General features: G+C 42.6%; 2 protein-coding genes across 6 annotated transcripts in view; one reads left to right on the plus strand and one right to left on the minus strand.

Moving 5' to 3' along the window:
- Positions 1-4177, plus strand: part of LOC122081301 (flowering time control protein FY) — a 40749-nt gene extending 36572 nt beyond the window's left edge. For all 3 annotated transcript variants that reach the window (XM_042648378.1, XM_042648361.1, XM_042648369.1), the window contains exon 20: positions 3736-4177. In XM_042648378.1, the coding sequence (XP_042504312.1) occupies positions 3736-3837 (102 nt within the window). In that variant the 3' untranslated portion in view covers positions 3838-4177. The remainder of the gene's footprint in view (positions 1-3735) is intronic.
- Positions 4178-7547: 3370 nt separating this feature from the next.
- LOC122059479 lies at positions 7548-11872 on the minus strand. Of its 3 annotated transcripts, none has more exons than XM_042622475.1 (3): positions 11736-11872; positions 11272-11562; positions 7548-7847 (listed from the first exon to the last, which is right to left on the minus strand). In XM_042622475.1, the coding sequence occupies exon 2, from the start codon at positions 11442-11444 to the stop codon at positions 11298-11300; it is 147 nt and encodes a 48-aa protein (XP_042478409.1). In that variant the 5' UTR covers positions 11445-11562; positions 11736-11872; the 3' UTR covers positions 7548-7847; positions 11272-11297. The 3 variants fall into 3 exon arrangements, with proteins under 3 accessions (XP_042478409.1, XP_042478323.1, XP_042478241.1); XM_042622389.1 differs by having other exon boundaries at positions 7548-7870; positions 11667-11818; XM_042622307.1 differs by having other exon boundaries at positions 11667-11815.
- Between the last annotated feature and the right edge of the window lie 12900 nt (positions 11873-24772).

Raw genomic sequence — 24772 nt, forward strand, 5'->3', positions numbered from 1 at the left:
ACACTAATCAGTAAGATAAATGAAGTAGCAATTAATGCAATAGCTGATTGAAAAGCAGTAGTCATGTTTCTAATCCTCCAAGCTACTAACAAATGAACTATACCATTTGATCCCTCTCCCCGAGTTCTGAACCAGCACAAAAATAATGACAGGTCGTGACCACTGATATATTATCAGGCAAGGAAGAAAGTTCTCACAAAGTGTTTTGATCGGTTAATGTAGGCTAGGATAGATAACTACCACGCCTTCAACTTCAGGATTTTTTATCAGAGGAACAACCATGTAACCACAACAGAATAGCAAAACAAACAGATCAGAACTAAGAAAATCAGATCTGTAATCAGAATTTTGGATTCAGAAACTGGAGCTTAGGAGATCAGAACATAAACCAGCAGAAAGGACTAGTCAGATGTTGGTATAGGGTCATATCAGATCATAAATCATGAACACACATCCATAGAATCAGAAGCAAACAGATTAGTTCCATAGATTCTGGTCTTAGGTCTGAAAACAGAATAACAGTCACTATAGGACAGACTTGAGGGGATTTTTAATTACTTAAAATCAGGTGGTCCAATAGGGTTGTAATTTTTGTTGAGTCTCACACTAGGAGAGGTGCATCTTTGATCCAAATTTGAGCCTAATCAGATGGTTGGTCTGTCCAGGAGAGAGAAGGATTGGAGAGCAAAATTTCTTGGCAAAACTGAGTAAGGACCAGATTCAGTTACCTATGATGGATTGAGGTTGAAGTTGCGGGTCTTGAACACCTTGAACAGCAAAGAAGATGATAATAAAGTGGAAGAGGACCCCTTAGGCTTCACACTGCAGAGAGTCAATTGGATCAAACACCAATTCCATCAGCCTTGATCATACACAAGACAAATCTCCATGGAGAAGACAGTAGCAGCAGCCATTAATTTGTTTATCAAAATCATTCTTCCTTTAGGAGTCTCCTCTTTATTTATAATGTTGATGGGGGAGGGAATTACAAAATAGAAGGTTCCTCAAAAATGAAACCAAATATTCTCCTAATACAATAGTTACTAAAAACTGAAATTAGAAACTAGTTGAAAAAGGAAACTAACTACTAATGACTTGACTCCTAAGGAAACAAATATAACTCAAATCAAACCCAACTAAAAAGGAAACTAATGAAAAAGGAAACAAACTAGTAATCCCGTATGCAATCTTAAAGCTCTTCTTTTAGGCCTATAAAAGTGGCCCATTACACTCCAAATGACCAAACCACATGGACTGAAGGCCCAACACATATACAATCCAACCCTAGACTTATTTCTAATAAAACAAGCCTAGTTTAGTGAAAAATCTGCATCATCAATAAACTTGCATCTGAAAAAGGGAGCAATAGAAGGCAATTAGAGAAAGAAAAAAATGAGTCAAATGACCATGACTATGAGGTTTTGCCTCTTCCATTTTTTTGAAGGGGAGGAAGAGATTGGAGGGAATTCAAGAGATAAATAATGTGGGATTGTAGAGATCTTAGAGTTGAAAATAATTTTAAAAGGAAAAGGGAGATACTAAGGGACATGCTTATGAGAAGAATTCTGAGATTTTGTGGATGAGGATATCAGAGATTTTAGGCATTAAGGAATCTTCAGTGAGGGAGAGGGCATAGGGAGTGCAAAGATTTTTTAAGGAAGAGAATAGTAAAAACTATGTAGGTGGAAAAGAATTTTATAGTTTCAGTATGGAGCTGAATGTGGGTAGTAAAGAAACAATATTATATACAAACTTAGTGTAGCTGAAATGGGGATGTTGAGATGGATGAGTGGTAAAACTATAAAACATTACATATAAATTAGAGCTAATTTAGGGGCGGTCTGATACATGATAAGTTGTGAGAAAGTTGTTTGAGGTGGCATGGACATGTACATTAGACTTTAGAGGACTTTTAATACTCTAGTGTGGAGGGGTGATTTGATTGAGATTGGAGGAGCCAAAAGAGCCAGGGGAAGGCCTAAAATGACTATTTAATAAGGTTGAGTTGAGTTGTAGAATGAAGGATATATGAGATCATAATGATGGAGTTTCTATAAGGGGATGTGCCTAGGAAACTCAATGTTGAGATATTCTTATCTAAAATGTGTTAAGGTAGTTACAGAAGAGGGCAGTGTGGATGATGAGAATTATGCCATGAGAGAGATCTTAGGGATTGTGCAAATTTAAAAACCACAAAAATGTTTGAGCGTAAGATTAAAGAGGGACCAAGATTTAGTTTCCTAATAAAGGTTAACTGCCAATGGATGATACATATTTGAAGATTCACTCTCAGGGGACGAATTTTTATTTTTTTTGGGTGAATAATTTATTTATTTTTGGGTGAATGTAAGGGGACGATTTATTTCTTCTTTCTTCCCAACTTAAATTGACATGAGAAAGAAATATTTTGGAGGAGGAAAAGTAAGAATAATTAATAAGAGAAGAGATATAAATGTGTGTCTGGAGTTAGGAGGATGAGATTAAGATAGAAGGATTGAAGTGAGGAAAGTGGTGACAGTCGGGAAGATTTATGAGATAAAGATAGGGATTGGGAAAGAGAGAGAGAGAGAGAGAGTAAGATTGAAATTTTTTTCTGCGAACGGAATGAATAAATTCTTAGAATTCGAGTTTTCTTTCTGTAATAATCTAGAGTAGTTATTGATTTATTTGTGGGGATTCATAGGCGCCATCACTTGGTGCAATTGTAAAAGATCAGGCTGCCTGCGTGAAGGTGCAGGCTTTAGTCTAAGAATGGCCACTTTTGCAAAAATTACTGAAGGTTAGAAATGTCTTCAGTCCACCCCCCCCCCTCTTCCACCGTGACCTTGCAAAAGAGGGACGGGTACTGATTATGTCCCTTTTTATATTGCGGCGATTCATAGTTGGGTTGGATTCATGGCTGTCAATATACATTGTGCTGTCAGGAATGAACACACATATTCGTCTAAAAGAACCTCTTCACAATAGTTCAAATGATTGGTTTTCATCGGGACTTTTAAGTGCTGCGTTTGTTTGCTGAATATGAGTATGAAGTAGCTTGGTTTCTGTGAGACGTGACCTCTTGAATGGTAGGATGGACTGGGATGGCCATAGTTTGCTACATCTCATGTCCAGATGATTCGGCCACAGTTGACTGCATCATTGTTCATAATGTGATCCAGATGCTTCCTATTCTTCAGATCTGTATCGTAATTGACTGAACTTTTCTGATTTTTCTTGACTGTAGGTGTGGAATTTAGATGCCTATGATCACAGAATCTTTCTGGTTTGGGGATCTAGTAAATTTAAGGGGTGGGATCGTCACTATTGTGGGTTCTGATCTTTACATGAGCCGCATGACCTCCAAAATGTCCCAGATTATTCGAAAGTCCAGAGTCGTGGAGAACTTGTGTATGAATGTCGTCCTGAGAAACTGCTCTTTTCGTTTAAACCTTAATAATTTACTTTGACTTTGAAGTGTGACAGTGATGAACAAATACTTGGTTGGTGGTCCCTTTACTGCTGAGCTCTCCTAGCCTTTTCCCAGCTCTCATTATGATTACTTGGTGACATTCTTAAAACATTTACTGGGAAAAGATAAAGAATTTCCATCCTTAGTCAATGCCTTTCTTTTTTTGAAGAGAAGTTTTATTGTTAAGTGCATTTATTTAATATTATATTCTTTTGCTATATTTATGTATGATTTGGATTTTGGAATAGTCTAACAATGTGTTGGTATTCTTGGTTTTCTTGCAGTCTGGTAGTTCAATGGGCTTGGGGTTGCTGGGGCCAAACGTTGGTCATCCTACTGGTCTCCCTCCACCACCTCCACCTCCACATGGTTCAACACCTCAATAGGCTGTTTGTTATGATCTGTACTAGATCGTCCAAAATCCTGCTGTATCATCAGTTTACCATCAGCGTGGAGAAAAGGAAAAGAAGGCACCAAATTCTTTCAGTGTTCAGAGGGAAAGAAGAACGAACATGGAGCGAATCTGCAATTCATGTTATTCGGTTCATTTCTCTTTGGTGTATATGGGTTTCAGGATTGTATTTCAGATGGCTTCAGTTTAGAAGTAGGAAAGTTAGGTTGGGTTTCTTTCCCGTGATTTTGGTGGCTTCTTGTAGAGCATCTTGTCCATTTTTGAACCAAAATGTTATTTATAATATTATTTAATATAATTCTTATTTTTCTCTACCAAGTACCAACACACACACACACACATATATATATATATATAGAGAGAGAGAGAGAGAGAGAGAGAGAGAGAGAGTTTCACCACTTCCAAGTTCTGTACATTTCTATAACTTGGATTCTGAGAATGGAGAGATGCCTGATTCAAGATATTCAAAAATATTGGGAAGCTTTGAGGCCTGGTGCCAAGGTTTAAAAAATCAGTTCAGAATTGGCAGAATTTTCGAATCAGAATCAATGGAGGCAGATTCTGACTTTCACTAATTCTGTAGATTGAAAACTAAATCAGTCAAAAATGGAAGAAAACTCACTTTTTAGCTGTTTTTTTCCATTGATAACTAGAAACACTGCTAAGTGATGGGGGCTCTCTGTTTCCTCCTTTTTTCACACTTTAGTCACAAGGTATAGGAGAAAAAAATACACAAAGCATGTGATGAAATTTGAGTATAGTTCAATCCTCACTTCTCCTCACTTCATGTTGTGTAACAAGGATAAGCACAAAAAATATGGTAAATTCAATGGCAAGTATAGAAAGGAATCATAAGGAACTCCACAAGAGGAAAATATCGAACATTCAATGCTCAAGAAGCGAATTTTCAAGGATGGGCACAATGGGAGTAAAAGATTTACCCTTCTCTCCGATCCCATTTTCCTCCAATGTGATTGGTTCCAGCTGATCTTGACCGATTCAATTTGGAATATATGGAGGCTGATCTAATGCTCAATTTTCCGAGATTTAAAACCTTAGGGGGTACGCAGTCACAAACCAATTTATAGTCTGAAACAAGAAACTAGTATTGCAGAGAACTAGTCTGGTTTTATGCTAAAAGGATCCATGAGGAAAGTTATTTACTAAGGAGATCCACGGACAGATTTAGATATTACAATAGAGATCTCGAAATGATCTTTGTTCACCTAGAAAAAGCCTATGATTGAGTCCTTAGAGATTTATTTATTTATTTATTTATTTATTTATTTATTTTATTTTATTTTATTTTTGGTAGGGAGGGGGAGTGGGGGTGGTTCAATACCTCAAGTCTCCTCTATATGGTGATTAATAACCATATTTTTTTCCCTAGTTCTACCATAGTGGGAGCTGAGAAGCGTTGGCTATTTTATTTTTGGACAAGAGAACACTTTGTCCTGGCATAGGGTCACGCCAGCAGGTGTGACCAATGAGAGGGTGTGCACGAACCTCTATAGTATAGGGCAGCACAATCTTTTCATACCCACTATATCTAGGTGTAGACACACTAGGAGGTTGCATTCTTTATTCTGTTATTTTTATTTATTTATTTATATTTTTGGTAAACAAATTGGTTGGCTATAAATTTGGGGCTTGAAGGCTGCTATCTCTGATGAGATTCGTGAGGTCATTTTTTACTCGGGCTGCTAGGTTCTTATCATTTGCCTTGTGGATGAGTCTTTGGTGCCACCGGTGGACGTATCCTCTATGTTTGACGAACGTTAAAGTCCTCTTTCACTCCCTTGAGTTTTTCTTGTTTTATGTTAATAGAAATGAGAATGATTGTGCCCATGCTTTTGTTAAGTGGGTTTGCTCTACCCTCACTTGGTTAAGTGGAACACCCCTTTCTAGAGGATCTTCTAACCTCCTTGAAGTTGTTTCCACTTTGTTGCTCATCATGCTTTTATAATATGGAAAAATTTTGGCTGCTACAAGAGTTGCAGTAAAGTAGTCGCAACCCCTACTGGCAGGCCAAGAAATGGAATAATTTACTTCGTCAGGATTCATAAATACTCTCCTAGGTTCTAGTGTTTCCAAAATGTCCTTTAAGATTCTATTTCTTTAGTTACGACTCAGACAATAGCTAAATTTTGTTCAATGTAATACCACCCCACTTGCAAGGTTTCACATGCAACAAAATATATTATTATATATTCCATCATTTAAGGGCTTTGCATAGTAAAAATGCCCAAAAAAGAACTCTCCAATTGGTGGAATGAATGAGTGATTAATTATATATCATTCTATATCAATTAAAAGAATAGATTAAAAGGGAAGTAAGTACATAGAGGTATATTTACCAAAAAAAAAAAAAAAGTACAAAGAGGTATTCATTTGCAAGGGCTGGGAAATGGCAAGAACTGCCCAACTGTTGCATCAAACAGATTTGAGTTACAATTGATACATTCATGGCCAGCCTGGAATGGATTGACCCTTAAATGAACCGGTATCAGCTGGTCGAACCGCCAGTGTGTTGGGAAGCTCATGCTCCTTGGTCCACCATGTAGCAAAATTCACAAATAATTCAAGAAAAAAAAAATCAGTTCAGCAAAATTTTTATCCTAATCAATATAAATATTTTGAAACAATTCTTGATGTTTCAGTCAACAAAATGATTTCAAGAAACTAAATAATTCAGTCTGAAAATAAAAATCATTTCTTACAAAACGAAAAATTTTGAAACCCTTGGAACGCGACCGTATTTAAACCAAGAAAATGGATTGATTTTTGGGTTCTTGAAAATTAAAATGTTAAATTCCTGAATTAGAAATGCATTTCAGACCTTTTTCCAACATTTTCTAATGAGTTTTGACCACTTCCTTTTTAGCTGCAAAAAAAAAAATCCAATTATTTCTGAAATTTTTCACATCCGAGTTATTTCTGAATCTGAATTTGCTAGAATATGGTCCAGCATATAGAGAGTTCCCTGGACTAAAGATCCAGACTTCAAACCCAAGCACACCCTGTATCCATAAACACTGGCTAACCATCATAATTAACGTAGACCATGTAACTTCAGGCTATCTGTTTGATATAAATCATGGTTTCCAAACAAAGAACACTGTTAAGAGAAACCTAAGCTGCTCAGATTAGTAAGCTTCACAAGGATGGAATCTTCACAATCCAATTCAATGGTCCAACAACTGGATGTAACAATGTTTTTTTTTTTTTCTTTGGCTAACAACGGATATCCAAATCTTCGGCTTGACTAGTCCTGCAAATCCATATTGACTCCACAACCGCATAGATTGTCATACCAAGGTTAAATAAGAAGTATTCAACTTTCACCGAAAGCAGTGAAGAGCACTAACACCCCCTTGTGACCGACCCCAAAGAGGCAAGTGAAATCAAATTCAAAACCACACTCTTCCTAAGGCGAAGGTCCATTATCATACTCTGCTTTAAAGTGCCCTAAAAATATTACATGCCCATGCAATCAGATCGGTTTCATCCGACCATCTTCTATGTGTGTGTATGTGTGTGTAGGAGGCCGCAGCAAGGCCAACTGGTTGTTAAGCTCTTAATGTAAGCCTTTTAGCCAAACGGGTTGAATGGGTAGAGCTTTGTACATCCATCAGCACATTTGGCTTGATCCATCACCACCAGAAACCAAATGGAAAACCAAGCTAGAAAAATCAATGGAGCTTGCATAAACTGTACCAATAATAATTTGCATCATGATATGATGAAATGTTTTCTTCTTTGATATCATGTGGCAAATTTATGGTGAGTACAAACAGGCCAAACATAAGAGACTATGGGTGAAATCTGAAGCCAAAGCTCTTGCTTCTGTCAGCATATCCAATTCGCGAGGCCGATCAGTCTTCTCAGCACAATCACAAAAACTCATTGTTGAGATGAAAACTTGGAACACTTTAGAACATGTTTGGCTTCAGAATCCTCCATTCCACACCCTTTTCCTACAAGCTGTTGCAGATAAATATGACATGCTGCATGAGATCCAAATCATATTCCCAACAGTGAGAAAACAATATATAGAATATAGTTAAGATTAAAAGAAAAAATTCCAAGCCTTCAAACTGAGCATCTGTGATTTTTCTTCTTGCCCTCCCAACCCCCCCCCCCTTTTTTCCTCCCGTGGAAAAACCGAAATAAAAAAGATTCAAGAACCATTCTAAAAGATGAGTTTGATCAACCAAACTAGAGGCATTAAAAGGTTTATTTGGCGATAGGTGTGTTAATGTGTCATGAGGTTATGTAGTCTACTGTATCTCATTTACCTGACCAACAATATATGTCACTCTCTTTCCAACATATAGAGTTGGGCATCTAACAAAAGAATCTTAGCATAGATTTTCCACAACTTGCCTGAACCACACAAACTGACATACTGAAACTTGGGGCTTCCACAGGCATCTTTGCGAACTTTCTTGGCACTAAATTGAACAGGACGCAAGTTTACACACGCATACTGAGGATTGGAAGGTGAGAGGACTGATTTGTCATATGGATACAAAATCTCATTTGACAGAAATCACTCTCGACCTTAGATGCAGTAAAACCAGGCCTATAGAGACAGCCAAATATCAGGACAATAAACATCTCTAGAGACAACGAATGCACATTATTTTTTCCATATATGCTCAGAGATTGAAGTTTGTGCAATATACAGGTATTTGGAGTCATTTCTGAGTTCTGCCATAGGATAAAATTTAGTGTTACTTCTAACTAAAATCTGACTTGACAGGCATTTGGTTGAGTCGGGGAATCAAAAGTCTCCAGATTAGACACCTTTAGAAGCCCTATAGTAGACAACAATTTTGTATTCTATGTTGAAACATCTAATAGTTGGATTGCCATGAACAAATGTTCTAGCCTCATATAGGAGTTTTAGTTCCTAAACCTTACCTTTCCTGGGGTTATGGTACCATAAAGTTACTCCACAAGCTTAACCTCAAGCTTAGACGATAACTTCAGAAATTCGCTAGCCATTACTTTCCTATCATCTCCTGATTTAACACAATCACTTCAATATCACATTTGATAATACTATGTCAAGCCAAAGGCACTTTGGGAAATATGTATTGCCACAAATTAGAGTATTCAAGACATTTTAAGCAGACATCAGATATGATATCCAGAATGAACTTGCAGTAGATATGTAATGACAGATGCATCTAACAGTCACAAAAGAGGTGAGGGCTCAAATGAAGCACTCAAGTCATCCAGTTTTCAGCTAAGCACTCCTTTGGTAGAAAATATTCCTAGTCTTTTGGGAAATTGAAGCTGACATAAGCAGAAGTTCTTTTCCATAGCATCATAACACAAGCTCATGAATTTCCAGATATATCTCTTAAAGAGCAAGTAAAAGCGCAGGGAATCCATTCTCTAAGATATTCAAGATCATCCAATGACTGAAAATCAGGCTCAGAACTGGTCCAGGAGGGCATCTGAGTCATCCAAATCTATCATGGTACTTTAGCGAACATGACTCCAAATCTCCCATGGTACTTTGGTGAAAATGACAAAACAAAGCAATGGGTATGGCATCGAACCAGATGTGGCGTGGGTGGACCCAAATATTTTATTTAGAAAAGATACCAAGTACAAATTTTCTTTCAAGAACTAAAAGAAACTAATAAAGGGCTTACTCCAATTATTTGGATTGTCTAACACATCCAATTCCTTCATTCCAATATAAGGCTTTACCTTGCCAACAGATGCAATTCCTTCATTCCAATATAAGGCTATATATTCTGTAAAATGTGAAGGCAGGATGGAAGCTGAGAATGCAATCTGATGTCCCCAGTTACACTACTGATCCAACAAATTGATTCAATCAGTCAATCTTGAGCTTTTCAGTTTATGATTTAAAGCCCATTTCTCAGCAGCCAATCCTCTTTGCTGCTCTGGCTGCAACATCCATACTTACTCTGGTTCTGAAGACTACTCAGCGCCCTCTGGCCCTATCACATAGGGCTTGCCCTTTCATGCCCTATTTTGGGACACTCATTGGGCCTCCAAGAGGCTAGAGAATTCAATACATCCATTCATTTCCCCACTGAATGTGTGGAAGTTTCTTCAGTCTCATTTCCACCTCCGAATGAGACTGTGTCCTAATGATTTCGTCAACCAGCTTAAAAATGGATAGCGCAGATGCATCTACAGCCCACGCTAGCATGCAACAGTGCTCGTACATCAGCTTTCTCTGCCTAAGTGCTTGCTGGATTCACACCTAAGCTGATCTACGACCAAAGAAGCAATGGCAGAAATTTTTTTATAATTAAAATACTAGATAATTATTTCCCATTATTCAGATATGGGCATCTAGATAGGTCTAACACCTGTTCCCACATGTTATCTACTCACTTGTTAGCGAACTTGACACATAAAGTCAGCTATATGAATTCTAGTTGATGTGTTTTTCCTAGAATACATATACACAATACATGCTAGGAACCAAAACATGTTATCGGTTATCGGCTTGGCCAGTAGTTCTGGACCTTGCTATTATGGCCAGCTTTTCTCCTTATCATTTAAAACCTGCCCCAAGATAGGCACAGAAATCAGAGTTTTAGAGGTAATCACAATAACAATGATACTAGTCCACATCAGAGGAGATCAGAAGTGTGACACGTGTATACTGAAGCACATAAGGAAACTGATCACCTTCAAAAACAGAACCCAAAGAGAGAAACCAAGCTCACAATTCTCAAGTATAGGTTCAAAGACAATGGAAGGTATATACAGAGCCTAACTCTCTGCCATGTTATTGAATTTGAGTGTATACTGCTGCTGCACTATACATTGTTATTTTCCTTATCGAATTTAGCAATGAACTACCAAGATATTTTACCTGTCTTTCCTAAACACCAGACCTTAGGGACTAAAGGAGGCCTAATCCATTGCCTCTTTCCAACTACTAATTCCCAAGTCACAAGGTTATCTCCTTTCTGCCTCAGTGATTCTGGCAGTTAATAGCAAGAACCAAAATATATCCAAACCTTCCAAGGCCTCATATACAGGAGATCATCATATGAGAAATTCCAACAGAAAGGAAAAGAATAAAACTGGAACTTATCTATGGTTGGTAGACACAGTATTCATAGAGAACCTCTCTCTCTGCCCCTCGAGAATCAACACAAATGGGATCTCTTTAAGCAAATATAGCAACTATCAACTGGATCCAATACAGAACCAAAAGACCAAATCAGAAACCAAAAAAAAAAAATTGTAGGTGAGAAAACCCAGAAACAAGGAGACATGAAAAGTCAAATTCGAACCCAGCTCATCGCTGAAAAGGGTTATGGACACAAACCCAGAAGGACAATACAAAAATCAAACAAAAACTCGATTTCAGAATCGAAGCAAAGGGTACCCAACAACGAACCTGAACTGTAAATAATGACAGGTTGATCAGCCAACATGGAAAGGACCAACATCACCGCTTCTGAGAGCACCGGCAATCTCATCGGCGACGGCTAAACAGGAAGAGATCCAACCTCTCAAAGCCATCACCACCATCTTGGCTAACCAAAGAGTCATGCTCCATGGCAGTGCCATGGTTATCCTTCACTTTGCCAATGATTCTTCCTCAGCTACCTCCAGAGATCAATGCCCAATAATTTGTTTTCTTCCAAAGTAGAAACCCATATCAGGATCAATCGATTTCAGGAGAAAACTGTAGTGACAGAGAAAACACAAGAGGAGGGGTCATTGGTTATATCAATCACATAAACAATCAAAACAAAATTAAGGGCATCATTAGAATCCAAAAAGTCTGACCTTAAACAAATATTAATTGAAGTAATTATTCACCCAAGACTATAGTTTCATTATTCTATTGGAGATCACCTGGTTGGAGAGGAAGCGAGAGATTATGTAAGTAACCATGTTTTGATTTATCATCTGAAGGGTACTTGAAGAAACTTCTACAGATTGGATTTGGATCCCATAATTCTTTTTCTAAAGTAGTCCATACTCCATAGTCGTTTCTTCCAAGTGTCACACGATAAGTACAAAACAAAAATGTAAGGTTGAGTGTCGGCATGCGGCGTGGCAATGCATGCTACCGATACACGTTGCCCTTTTCAACACGAAGATGCGAGAATTTTTTTGAAGTCGGTGATTCTCCCAATTTTTAAACTTCGTCCAGTAGGGCTTATGGGGGTATACAAATGGTATTCGTGTATTAACTGATATTTCCCATTTTTTATTTTGGCAAAAAGTTTTTGTGCATACCATTGCATGATGCTTGATCATGCACATAATCATTGGATAAGGGTTCAAGGTTTATTGTACTAAATTAGCAGCCTGGAAAAAAGGCTAATGTGTTACAACTACTATTTTGAAGCCAGCAAATGGTGCATCTTTATTATTTTTAAGTAAATAGAATAGTTCAAAACCCTTAACCTACAAACGGAAGGAGATCTACTATCACAAAGAAAAGACCATATTATTACTTAATCAGGGAAGTCATTGCTCCCTTTTATGAATCAACGCTTGTCTATCAATGGCCAATCCACTTTGCTACTCTAGCCTCAACATCTATGCTTATTTTGGTTTTGAAGATTTAATCATTAATCAACGCAATCGTGCACCATCAACATCAAGAAGATGGTTTATGGGTGGAAGCTGATGGAGAAGTGTAATGCCGATCTCATCATCTTAAAAAACTCCATCTAAAACCACCACGTATCTTGATCACTGATGATAGAATGGCACACCACCCCCCCCCCCCCCCAAAATACTTGAGGACATGCTTCAAGAATAAGCAGATGCCTTCATGCTTGTAGAAGGAATCAATGAGGCAAATTTAGCTAGATTACACTACTTTGGGGAGAAATACCTTATTTGGTGATAGTAGAAAAATGAGAGATTTCCAATAAATCCTCTTTCTAGCCACCAAACATGCTAATTGATCAAAATAGCTTATTATTCCCCAACCCTCGAACACCCGCCCCGCCCCGCCCCGCCCCGCCCCGCCCCTTCTGAAATGTCAACAAAAATCTAATTGTTGCAGATGATAAATCAAAGTTGAACAAATTTTTGGTCTTCTTTAACCTAGCTACGGTTTGATTAAAGGTATTGTCCATTAATATGGTACAAAGAACCTTTATACACTAATCCAGGAGTTGCCCGATAGTCAACGGTGACTCATGCTTTACATTGGAAAATTGGAGTTTCTCATCACCGAGTTGCGACTTGAGTGGCATGAGACATGATCTTGTGCACCCTCTCACCTCTATTTGGCGGCTATGTGCGTGATTGTGCACCATGTATAATTGTGCACAAAATCTCTCTCCCCACACCCTTTTTTTGGGTAAATTCTATCATACATCAATGATATGAAAAAAAAAATTCCTTCTTTCGTGGATCAATGAGAGTTGATCATAGATATGTATCTCTTAATTTTTATTTTTATTTTCTTAAATCAGCTTTAAAATTAAGTAGTCTATTTCAATTGTTTGATCCATTATGTACGAATTTTCAATAGTTTCTATTGAGTTCAAACTTTTTTTTTAACTTCTCTATACTTATAGAAGAGTCAAATTAATTTGTCTGATATTTTAATTATGGATAAGTCGTAAATGATTAACTGAATGGTATTTCCATTGCATTTGAGCTTCAATTCAAACTTCACGTTGTGGTTATTCAGGACGTGAAAAAATAGATTTTGCACACAAACATATCAGGACCCAAGTCCCATTGTTTATTTAGATGACTCCCCCTAAGGCTCTGTTTATTTCAACATAAAATAGGCTAATATAGGCTGTAAAACAAATTTTATAGTAAAATCAAATTTTCCAGTGTTTATTTAATAAGTTGGAAAATGTTCACCATGTAAAATTTTACACAATGGCCCTCTTTTCCGGAAAAGGCTTCGGCGGATCTGATGCCTGTACGATCACCTGGTCATACGAATCAACGATCAACACCTGTCCTTTTTTTTCTCAAATACACCCCTCTTTATCCTTGTAATGGCAAAAAATGGGACAGGTGTTGATCGCTGACTCGTACTACCAAGCAGCGGATCTTATCTTGGAAAATTTTACCCCAAAATTGGATGGAAAACATTCCTGTAAAAGGCGTCAGTTTTGATATTCCCCTGAGCCCAAGCTTTTGGACAAAATATAGACCTAAATCTGCAAGTATGGCAGCAATGGCCATGGCAGTACAAACCACCATGGTAAGCTTAGCCGCCTACTCCCTCTCGTCCGTCTCTGCTCATCTCCTCGCCTATGAGATCAAATCTCATCTTAGATTTCACATCATCTAGAGCCTTTAAGCATTCCGGATGTTCATTCACCTGTGATGGAGATTCATTGCCAACTCTTTTGCAAGGTGATTAACGAGCTTCTTCTGTTGCAGGATCAATTGCTTTCCACCGCCACAATGATCGCATAAGTTCCTTCCTTCTCTGTAAACGCAGGGATCCCACCTAAAGAGGAGCAGTAGTGTCCACCAAACCGCCGGTAAACTCTTGCCATCGATAGAGAAAGAAGAAAATCATCAGTGTCGTCATCCCCTCTCAGGTTGCAACCAAATCTACAAAGAAATCACCTCTTTGGTTGCCTACTCCACAAAACCTACAAAGAGATCAAGCAATGGTCAAGATTAAAACCCTTGATCCATCAATCATTATCAATCCTAAAACCCAACCTGTTTATTGGCCTCATGAAAAATAATTAAAAAGATGAGCTGGGCTACGATTTATACTCAACTCGGGCTCTTGGTGATGTTTCTACAACACTTCTTTTTTTTTAAGATTAGATTTTACAAAAAATTTAACATCTTACAAACAAACACCAAAAATTTTTTCAAAGTTGAAAATTTTACATGTTTACATGCAACTTTTTACTTGTAAAATTTTACGTTGAATCAAACGGAGCCTAATTGATTTCTAGGTTGGTAGCAAATTTTCGGATGCAAATCTTATACCAATAATTTAACTCATGGAATCATGCATAATACACTCTATTTGGTATCAATTTTTACTTGGTGTAGACTGTATATCTTCAAAGAAAAGTTGTTATAATAAATAATATGAATGAGAGAGAAGCATAATCAAATCCATAGCATTTGTTGAAGAATTCTCCACTGTAGATTTCCTCCCATTGTTGATATTGGCCGCCATTCTCCACACAACTATTATAGTTAGCAATTAATGGGCATTGCTAACATTATATACATTGGAAGTAGGAACCAATTGTGTGAGACACAAGTAATGTTTTTCTCATAATGGGCTTAGTTGTTAACAGGCTTACATAACGCTCTACACTTTAAAACGGCTAAAAACCAGTATCTATTAAGAATACCACTTCCTGTATTGAGCTTCGTCCAACTAAACCCACTAGTCAATACCCTTCCACTGATTCTTATTCATACAATAACTAGTTGTTAGCTCACACATGATGAAAATATTACATTCACTCACACTTGGGATGTATGAAGTTATTGTTCCAAAATTTGATAAGAAAATAGTGTTGAAAATGGCATGCCCTAAACAATACACAGTGTCCAAGCAATGATACAAATACCCAATTGTAAGAATTATCATATATTGAGTTTACAAGGGATCCTACACGTCAAAATGTTTGAACCATCACCCCTATAGGCTATGCTAGTGTAAAGTTGCATGAAAATGCATGTCACAATGATGAAACATGCCAAATCCAAATTACTCCATCACTATGAGTTCACTAACACATCCCCACATGATCATAAACCACTTAGGACTCTTCCAAATAAATAAAATAATAATTTAAGACTACCAAAATGGCTACTTCATCCATTAGTCTAGACTCTAAACTTCTAGTACACCCCCACGACCCAGGTGCCTTTTAGGTCCCATTTGTTTGGGGGGAGTTTGATGGAGTGGGATTTAAGGGGTGAGATAATTGTACGAACTATAGCACCCCAACAAAATTTGAGTTGTTTGTTTAACAAAGGTGGGATTTTGGGGAAACATAGCAATAAAGGTTGTCGTCCCATGTAGACACCATGTTCTCCCACCCCCAATGCTCACCAAAGTCCCACCAATTTATGGGGACTTTGGCAAAAATACCATCGTTGATGCAACAGGTGGGATTCGTGAACCTCCATCGTCGCTGCAACAGGTCATTGCCGAGGTTCTTCGTTGTTGCAAACCCCTATCATGGCTGCCGAGGTTCGTCGCTATCGAGGTTCCTGGCTTCCTTCCTCTTCCACTTCGTCCTTTCGAGTCAATATGGCGGCGCTTATCGAGATGGTGGTCACGGGGACTCAAACCATGGAGCATCGGATCTTGATTGGGAACACCGAATGTATCAATAAATATTGCATCGAGTGTGGCTTTGATGTAGGTTCTGAAATTGATGAAGATGTTGCTGAAGATTACTGGGAAGGAATTGGTGGGAGCTCTAAAGCATTTAACACTATGGCGAAGAGAGTTAGGGGTGGGATAACCTGACATGTGGGTCCCATAGAGCAATGGGGTGAGAGACAAGATAGTAAAATTGGGGTAAACGTCCTATAGCATCCCACCCCTACATTGTTTGTCTGGGTGGGATGGTTCCTTCATCTTAGAGAGATGGAGAGAGAGTTCGAGTGAGTGGAAAGCGAAGAGAGAGAGAGAGAGAGAAAGTCGCCGCAAGCTCAAATGTGTTTCTCAACATAAGAGAAAACGAAGTAGAACATTGCAAGACAATGAAGGCATGCCAGACTCATGGGAACCTTCACTCACCTCACTCTTATCTTGACGATGAAGAGGAGGATGATCTGGGTTGTTTTCTGCCTCGCGAAGGTATTGTAGATTGTATTTAAAAAATCTGTAACATCTCCTCAAAGACAAGCAGATAAAATAGAAATTAGCTAGAATGGTAGCAAATTTTGTATTCCTTTCCGCTTCAACGCACTGTTAAATCTTCCTTTGACATCGACCTTGCAGATGCGCTGTTTGTGGGTTCGATCATGTCCTTGGTGGAGTTCCCAGGTTCAGGTAAGAAATAGAGATGGGTTTTTAAGCATAACCGCTTGTGGTTTGGGAAGGAGGTGGCTTTAAATATGGGTATAAGCTCTAATTCTCTTGTATGTGTAGTCCCACCCCAAATCCATACGCTTGACAAGGGAAAATGGATTTGAAGAGGAGATAAAAGCAAGAAAACCCTATTTTCATCTCAGTCCGAGGAAGAAGAAGAAGCAGAGGAGAGAGAGAGAAATAACCGCCCAACTTTCACCTCATTTCAGAGAGAGCGAGAGAGAGAGAGAGTCGTTCTGCATTGTTTCCCACAAGAGTCCCATTGATTTGGTGGGACTTTGCAAGGCGATGGGGTGAGAGAAATAGTAGGCCATGTGGGTCAACATGAAAAAGCAAGTTGTTTGCCCAAATTCCTACCCCACTTATCTAAACATACTGTTGCTGCCAAAAATCCGTATGAGCTGACCCTGCACAAGCACAGACTGCAGAGGCCCGGAGCTTTGTCCGGGGTTAGTCCTCCGACGCTCAAGTTAGGGATTGGCCGCACAGTTTTTGTTATAGGAGTAATGGTGTGGGTATTGATGCTTACCTCTCCCTTTCTTCCGGGCATTCTTATATAGTTCTTAGGGTTTAGGGTTTCCCCTTTCCTAGGAGGAGTCTTCCTCGAGTCTATCTCCTTTCCTTTTAGAGTCTTATTCCGATACGTCCTATCCCTTCGTGGGGGATATTCTCTTCACGCGGTTGATGTGGTAGAGTCCTGGCATACTCTATCAGGTGGGTAACACGTGTCCAAGTGGGTGACGCGTGTCCTTACCCTACTGGACAGTCAATTTGGCCGTATCAGGAGCCCCTTACTCCCGTCAGGAGACTCTTCCTGTGGGAGTAACCAAAATTTTCATCTTTTCTACTCCCTTTTTTTTTTTTTTTTGAGTCCCTTCGGCATTATTCCTTCTGCTTCGGCTTTAGTTCTGCTTGTAACCGAGAGCTTCAGTAAGCCGATGTGAAGATCTTCGGTCAGTTCGGCTTGGCCGTGCCCAAGCCCCTGTCCGAGGTGGGGGACCTTCGGTTAGGTCCGCTCGGCTTTGGCCTGAGCCCCCAGCCGAGGTGAGGACCTTCGGTCAGGTCCGTTCGGCCTCGGCCTAAACTCCCAACCTATGTAAGGACCTTCGGTCAGTTCGGCTCAGCCTTGCTCGAGCCCCGACTGAGGTAGGACCCTCGGTCAATTTGGCTCGGCCTTGTCCGAGACCTCGACATGGTCAGGACCTTTGGTCAGGTCCGTTCGGCTTTTGCCTGAACTCCCAACCGAGGTGGGGCCTTCGGTCAGGTATGTTCAGCCTTGGAATGAACTCCCAACCGAGGCAAGGACCTTTGGTCAAGTCCGTTCAGCCTTAGCCTGAACTCCCAACCGAGGCAAGGACCTTCGGTCAGGTCCGTTCGACTTTGGCCCAAACTCCCAACTGAGACAAGGACCTTCGGTCAGGTTCGTTCCGCCTTGGCCTAAACTCCCAACTGAGGTGAGGACCTTCGGTCAGTTCAGCTCGGCCTTGTTCGAGACCCGATCGGGGTAGGGCCTTCGGTCAATTCAGCTAGGCCTTGTTTGAGACCCCGACTAAGGTATGGACCCTCAGTCAAGTCCGTTCGGCTTTGGCCAAACTCCAAACTGAGGTGAGGACCTTCGATCAGGTCCGTTCGGCTTTGGCCAAACTCCCAACCGAGGTGAGGACCTTCGGTCAGGTCCGTTCAGCTTTGGCCAAACACCCAACTGAGGTGAGGACCTTCGGTCAGGTCCATTCGGCCTTGGCCGAATGGACAACCGAGGTGAGGACCTTCGGTTAGGTCCGTTCGGCCTTGGGCCGAACTCCCAACCGAGGTGAGGACCTTCGATCAGGTTCGTTCGGCCTTGGCCGAACTCCCAACCGAGGTGAGGCGATCAGGTCTATTTGGCTTTGGTCAAACTCCCAACCGAGGTGAGGACCTTCGGTCAGGTCCGTTCGGCTTTGGCTAAACTCCCAACTGAGGTGAGGACCTTCGATCAAGTTCGTTCGACCTTGGCCTAAACTCCCAACCGAGGCAAGGACCTTCAGTCAATTTGGTTTGGCCTTGTCCGAGACCCCGACCGAGGTATGGAACCTTAGTCAAGTTCGTTCGGCTTTGGCCTGAACTCCCAACCGAGGCAAGGACCTTCGGTCAGGTCCGTTCGGCCATGGCCTGAACTCCCAACCGAGGCAAGGACCTTTAGTCAGGTCCGTTAGACCTTGGCCCGAGCTCCCAACCTAGGTGAGGACCTTCGGTCAGCTCGGCTTGGCCTTAGCCTGAGCCCCCGTCCGAGGTGAGGACCTTCGGTCAGGTCCGTTCGGGCATAAACCTTGAGGGTTCGTACTCGGTGACATGGTGGTGCCATTAATGCTCGGGTAGTCGTACCGTTTTTCTTCCATCTATATAGTGTGGGGGTCCATTTGTGGGGCACTTTTCTTGTTCCCTCGGAGAGCCTTCCTTCGGTCTTATTGTTTCCTTCGGGGAGCATACCCTCGGTCTCGACTTTCCTTTAGTTTAGCAGTACTCCGAAAGTAAGTTCCATGTCTTGTTCGTCGAGTTACAGTCCATCGTCCTCCGAGAGGACGAAGTCTAAACATAGGCGTCGGAGCCCAGGGGAGGTCCGAGGGATGTCCTCGGACTCCACCGATTTGCCCTCTTCCCGTGACTCATCTTCTGTAGCCTCGTCGTCTGGGTCCGAGGGTGGCTCAAACGGTGCAGGATTTAGGGAGAGGATGCTCTATTCCCAAGCCCAGACCCAGTAACCCTTAGAGGTGGAGGCTCTCCACATTGTATCCACAATAGATGAGCCGGAACTGGAGGAGCTGAGGGCCTCCTTCGGTATCTCAGACGCTTTCAAGCTCCAGCTGCCCAGACCATCTGACCGAGCCAGCTATCAGAACTTCGAAGAGCTGTGCTTGTACAAGGAGGCATTCAAGGCCGGCCTTCGGCTTCGCCTCCATCCCTTCTTCGCCCGAGTGTTTCGGCACTATGGGATTTGTGCGACCCAGCTGACGCCGAACAAATGGCGGCAGGTGCTCAGCTTCGTCATCCTTTTCTCAAGGCACCAGAGGCCTTTCACCCTCCCTCTCTTAATCAACTGCTTCTTCCTTTAGGCCTGTAAGGGGCTTTCGGGCTGGTACTACTTCTGCCCCCGGAAGGACCTTCGGCTGCTGAGTGGCTACCCGACGTCGATCCACGGGTGGAAGGAGAAGTTCTTCATGAGGTCATCCGAGGGGGTGCCCTTCGGCACCGTTTGGGATATCCCTGACCTTATGGAGGTGAACTCCGCCCCTGCCCTTCTCGGGGCAGACGCGAAGTCATTGGCGATGGCGAGGTGGCAAGAAACCTATCCTCCAGTTGAGGTCGACTGCCTTAAGTCTGACGCCATACTGTTCAGATTTGGGCTTAGCTTGGGTGAGTTAGGCTAGCCCCAGTTTATTTCCCTCGGGCGTTGGTGTTTTGTACAAACTCCCTTCGTTTCTTCATGCAGTGCAAATCTCCAGGGCCGAGGCTAGGGTTGCCGCAGCAGCAAGGCAAGCTCAAATCAAGGAGGCCAGGGCATGGGATGCCCAACAGCAGCCGAGGCTGAAGAGGAAAGAGAAGAAGGGGCCCTCCTCCGAGACTCTGAAGAAGAGATCTAGGGACGAGGGGCCGAGCACCGAGGCAGTCCAAGCCCTCGCTGCTCCGGGCCATGACATGCCTACCCGAGACCCCTCCCCCATCGCGGACTTCAGAAGCCTGAGGGTGAGGAACGTGAGGGTCAAAGTTGGATTTATCCCTCAGTGGTCGGTTAAGGAAGACGACACGTTGGCAGTCAGGCATATTGCTCGTGAGCTGGTGATGAAGGGCAGTCTTCCCCAAGATGCCGTTAAAGCTCAACGGCAAAGGACGGTGGCTATGATAACCAACGCCTGCATCTTCATGGCCGGGGTAAGCTTCGGTCCTCTAATCTTTGTTTTATTTTTCACCACAGCATTCTGACCTTCAGTGTCTCATGTAGGCCCAAAACCAAATGGGTCAGCTGGCGGCTCGGGCTAAAGCTATGGGCCCCCGACCGAGGTGAGGACTTTCGGTTAGCTCGACTCGACATTTGCCTGAGCCCCCGACCGAGGTGAGGCCCTTTGGTAACTTCGGCTCTGCCTTTGTCTGAGCTACCAATCGAAGTGAGGACCTTCGGTCACTTCGAATCGGCCTTTGCCTGAGCCCCCGACTGAGGTGAGGACCTTCGATCACTTCGGCTCGGCCTTTGCCTGAGCCCCCGACCAAGGTGAGGACCTTCGGTCACTTCGGCTCGGCCTTTGCCTGGGCACCCGATTGAGGTGAAGACCTTCGGCTGTATCCGTTCAGTAGAGTTAAGGTCACCAAACAGGAGAATTCCTCTGAATTGCCGTAAACCAGCTTTCGTATTTTCCATGAATAAGATCCTCCAAGGTTAAGGATGAGGAATTACAACTTAAAAGTGCATAAGAGCAAAAATTGGAAAAATTACAAAAAACAAGTGTGCTTGCTACTTCACTACTGATAGAATTCTACTTCACTACTGATAGAACTTTCTTAAGTTCTGAGAGTTCCACGATCGGGGAACCCTTTCTCCCCCCGTAGTTTCCAGGTGATAGGACCCTGGTCGTATTACCCTTGAGACTCTGTAGGGACCTTCCCAATTTGGATCTAGCTTCCCTTGATGTCTCAGGTCTGATACTTCAACCCTTCTGAGGACGAGGTCACCCATTATGAACTCGTTCTTTCGAACTTTGGTGTTATAGTGCCTCGTAACCCTCTGTTGGTAAGCGGCCATCCTTTCTTGCGAAGTGTCTCTGATTTCGGCCAAGAGGTCTGAATTCGCTCAGAGCCCTCCATCGTTTTCCTCTTCATTGTAGTACTGAATCCGATGGGTAATGTCCCCTATCTCCATTGGAAGTACAGCTTCAGTGCCGTACGTTAAAATGAAGGGTGTTTCTCCGGTGGCCGATCTCTCAGTAGTGTGGTAAGCCCAGAGGATGTGGTGCAACTCGTATGCCCATAGTCCTTTGGCATCATCCAGTCTCTTCTTTATTCCTTGAAGCAGTGTACGGTTGGTTACCTCTGTCTGCCCGTTAGTCGGTGGATAACCGACAGAGGTTTTCCTGTGGTCAATGATGAGGGCATCACAGAACAAGCCGAAGGTCGGATTGGCGAACTAAGTTCCATTGTCCATTACCACAACCTGAGGGATTCCAAATCTATAGACTACCGCCCTTTGGAAGAAGACCCTTACGTTCTTTTCGGTTATCGTCGCCAGTGCTTTAGCTTCTGCCCATTTCATGAAGTAGTCTACCGCCACCATGACAAACTTCTTTTGTCTGGTGGCCAGGGGGAATGGGCCTAGGATGTTGATTCCCCACATGGCGAATGGTATTGGGATCGATAGAGATGAGAGCTTGGTAGAGTGTAGCCTAGGAATGGGGGCGAACATCTGGCACTTGACTCACTTCTTGACTAATGATTCCGTGTCCTTCCTCATTGTCGGCCAGTACAGACCCTGCCTTAGCACCTTATGTGCCAAGGCCCGGGCTCCTAGGTGTTGGTCGCATATCCCTTCATGCACTTCTCGGAGTGCATACTCGCCATCGACGGGGTCCAGACACTTGAGGTACAGCACGGTGAATCCTACTTTGTACAGTGTCTCGTCCTTTAGAAGGAAGCGTGCCGACCTTATTCGTACTTTTCTTGCCTCGTCCCTATTCTCTGGGAGCTTTCCTTCCTTGAGGTATTCGGTTATGGCATCCATCCAGCTATGGCCGTATTCGCCTACAGGTAATACCTCTCGGGGTTTTTCGGTACTTGACTGTGATAGTCCTTCGAAATACATCGATCGTCCAAGATCTGTGAAGTCGGAGGTGGCCAGCTGTGACAATGCGTCTGCACTAGCATTCTCTTCTCGTGACACCTGCCTTACCTCGAATTCCTTGAAGGCCGATATTCTTTCTCGCACCTTCTTCAAGTACTCAGCCATCCTTTGTTCTTTGGCTTCGTAGTCTCCATTCACCTGTCGTACCACAAGTTGTGAGTCACTATGCACCACCAGCTCCTTTGCCATCAAAGACCGAGCCAGATTAATTCCGGCTATTAACGCTTCGTATTCTGCTTCATTGTTGGAGGCGTCGAAGTCGAACCATAGGGCGTATTCTATCTTGAAACCCTCGGGGCTGACCAACATGATTCCTACGCCGCTTCCTGCGCTGTTGGAAGCACCATCCACGTACAATGTCCAAGCCTTTTCTCCTCGGTTCTCGGTAAACTCCTGGGGGTCATCAGGGAGCGTCGTCTCGGCGATGAAGTCTGCGAGGGCCTGTGCTTTAATTACGATTCTCAGTTTGTACTGGATGTCGAATTCTCCCAACTCTATGGCCCAGTTTACCAGGCGACCGAACATATCCGGCCGCTGCAGTATCTTCTTCAAGGGCTGGTCTGTGAGTACGCATACCGTATGTGATTGAAAATATGGCCTCAGCTTTCTTGCTGCTGTCACTAGGGCATACGCCACTTTCTCTGCCTTTCTGTATCTTGTTTTGGCATCTAGAAGGGTTTGGATGATATAGTATATTGGCCGTTGTTGCCTTCCTTCTTCCTTCATCAGTACTGCGCTTACCGCCATTGCTGATACAGTAAGGTATAGCTGCAAGGTATCCCCAGTGTTCGGCTTCGTTAGCAGTGGGGGTGCGGCCAGGTACTCCTTCAATTGTTCAAAGGACTTTTCGTACTCCTCCGTCGATTCGAACTTTTTGGTCCCCTTCAGTGCTTTGAAGAAGAGGAGGCATCTGTCTGCCAACCGAGACATGAATCGCTTGAGGGCGGCGACCCGACCTGTTAGCTCCTGGACTTGCTTCACACTCTGGGGTGACCTCATATCCCGAATGGCTTGTATTTTCACCGGGTTGGCTTCAATTCCCCTCTCTGAGACAATGAAGCCGAGGAACTTTCCCGAGGCTACTCCGAATGCACACTTTGCCAGGTTCAGCTTCATGCCGTACTGCCTCAGCACCTGGAACGCCTCTTCTAAGTCTTGGATGTGTCGTTCTGCCTTTAGGATTTTTACGAGCATATCGTCCACGTACACCTCCATGGTTTTGCCGATCATCCCCTTGAAGATTTTATTCACCAACCTTTGATAGGTGGCCTCTGCGTTTTTTAGCCTGAAGGGCATGACTTCATAGCAGTACAGTCCTCCCTCGGTCACGAAGGAGGTTTTTGGGACATCAACCTCTGACATCTTGATATGATTATACCCTGAGTATGCATCCATGAAGCTCAGCGCCTCATATCCTGCCGTGGCATCAATGAGGAGGTCTATCTTCGGCAGGGGGTATACATCCTTCGGGCAGGCCTTATTCAAGTCGGTGAAGTCGATGTAGATCCTCCACTTTCCATTTGCCTTCGGGACCATCACTACGTTGGATATCCACTCCGGGTTTGGATCTCGCGGATGAACTGGGCCTTCAGCAACTTCTCTACCTCTTCGTCTATTTTCTGCTACCTTTCGGGGGTAAAAGTCCTCTTCTTCTGTTGCACCGGCTTCTTCATCGGGTTAACATTCAGATGATGCTCTATTACTCCTCGGTCTAATCTAGGCATGTCTGAAGCCGACCAAGCGAAGACGTCAGAGTTGTTTCGGAGGAATGATACGAGTTTTTCTTGTTGCTGCCTTGGCATTGTAGCCCCGATCTGGAATTACCGAGCATTATCCCCCTCTTCGGCCTCAACTTGTACCATATCCTCAACGAGTTCCCCCCGTTGGTAACTGGAATCATCGCGCAAATCCTCTATCGGGAGCGCCTCGCCTGCCTTTTCTTTTCCCCACAAGATGGTGGCGTAGCACCTCCTGAATGCCTCCTGATCGCCTCGACATTCCCCGACACCG

The sequence above is a fragment of the Macadamia integrifolia genome, chromosome 1 (genome assembly GCF_013358625.1).
Source record: "Macadamia integrifolia cultivar HAES 741 chromosome 1, SCU_Mint_v3, whole genome shotgun sequence".
Taxonomy (NCBI): Eukaryota; Viridiplantae; Streptophyta; class Magnoliopsida; order Proteales; family Proteaceae; genus Macadamia; species Macadamia integrifolia.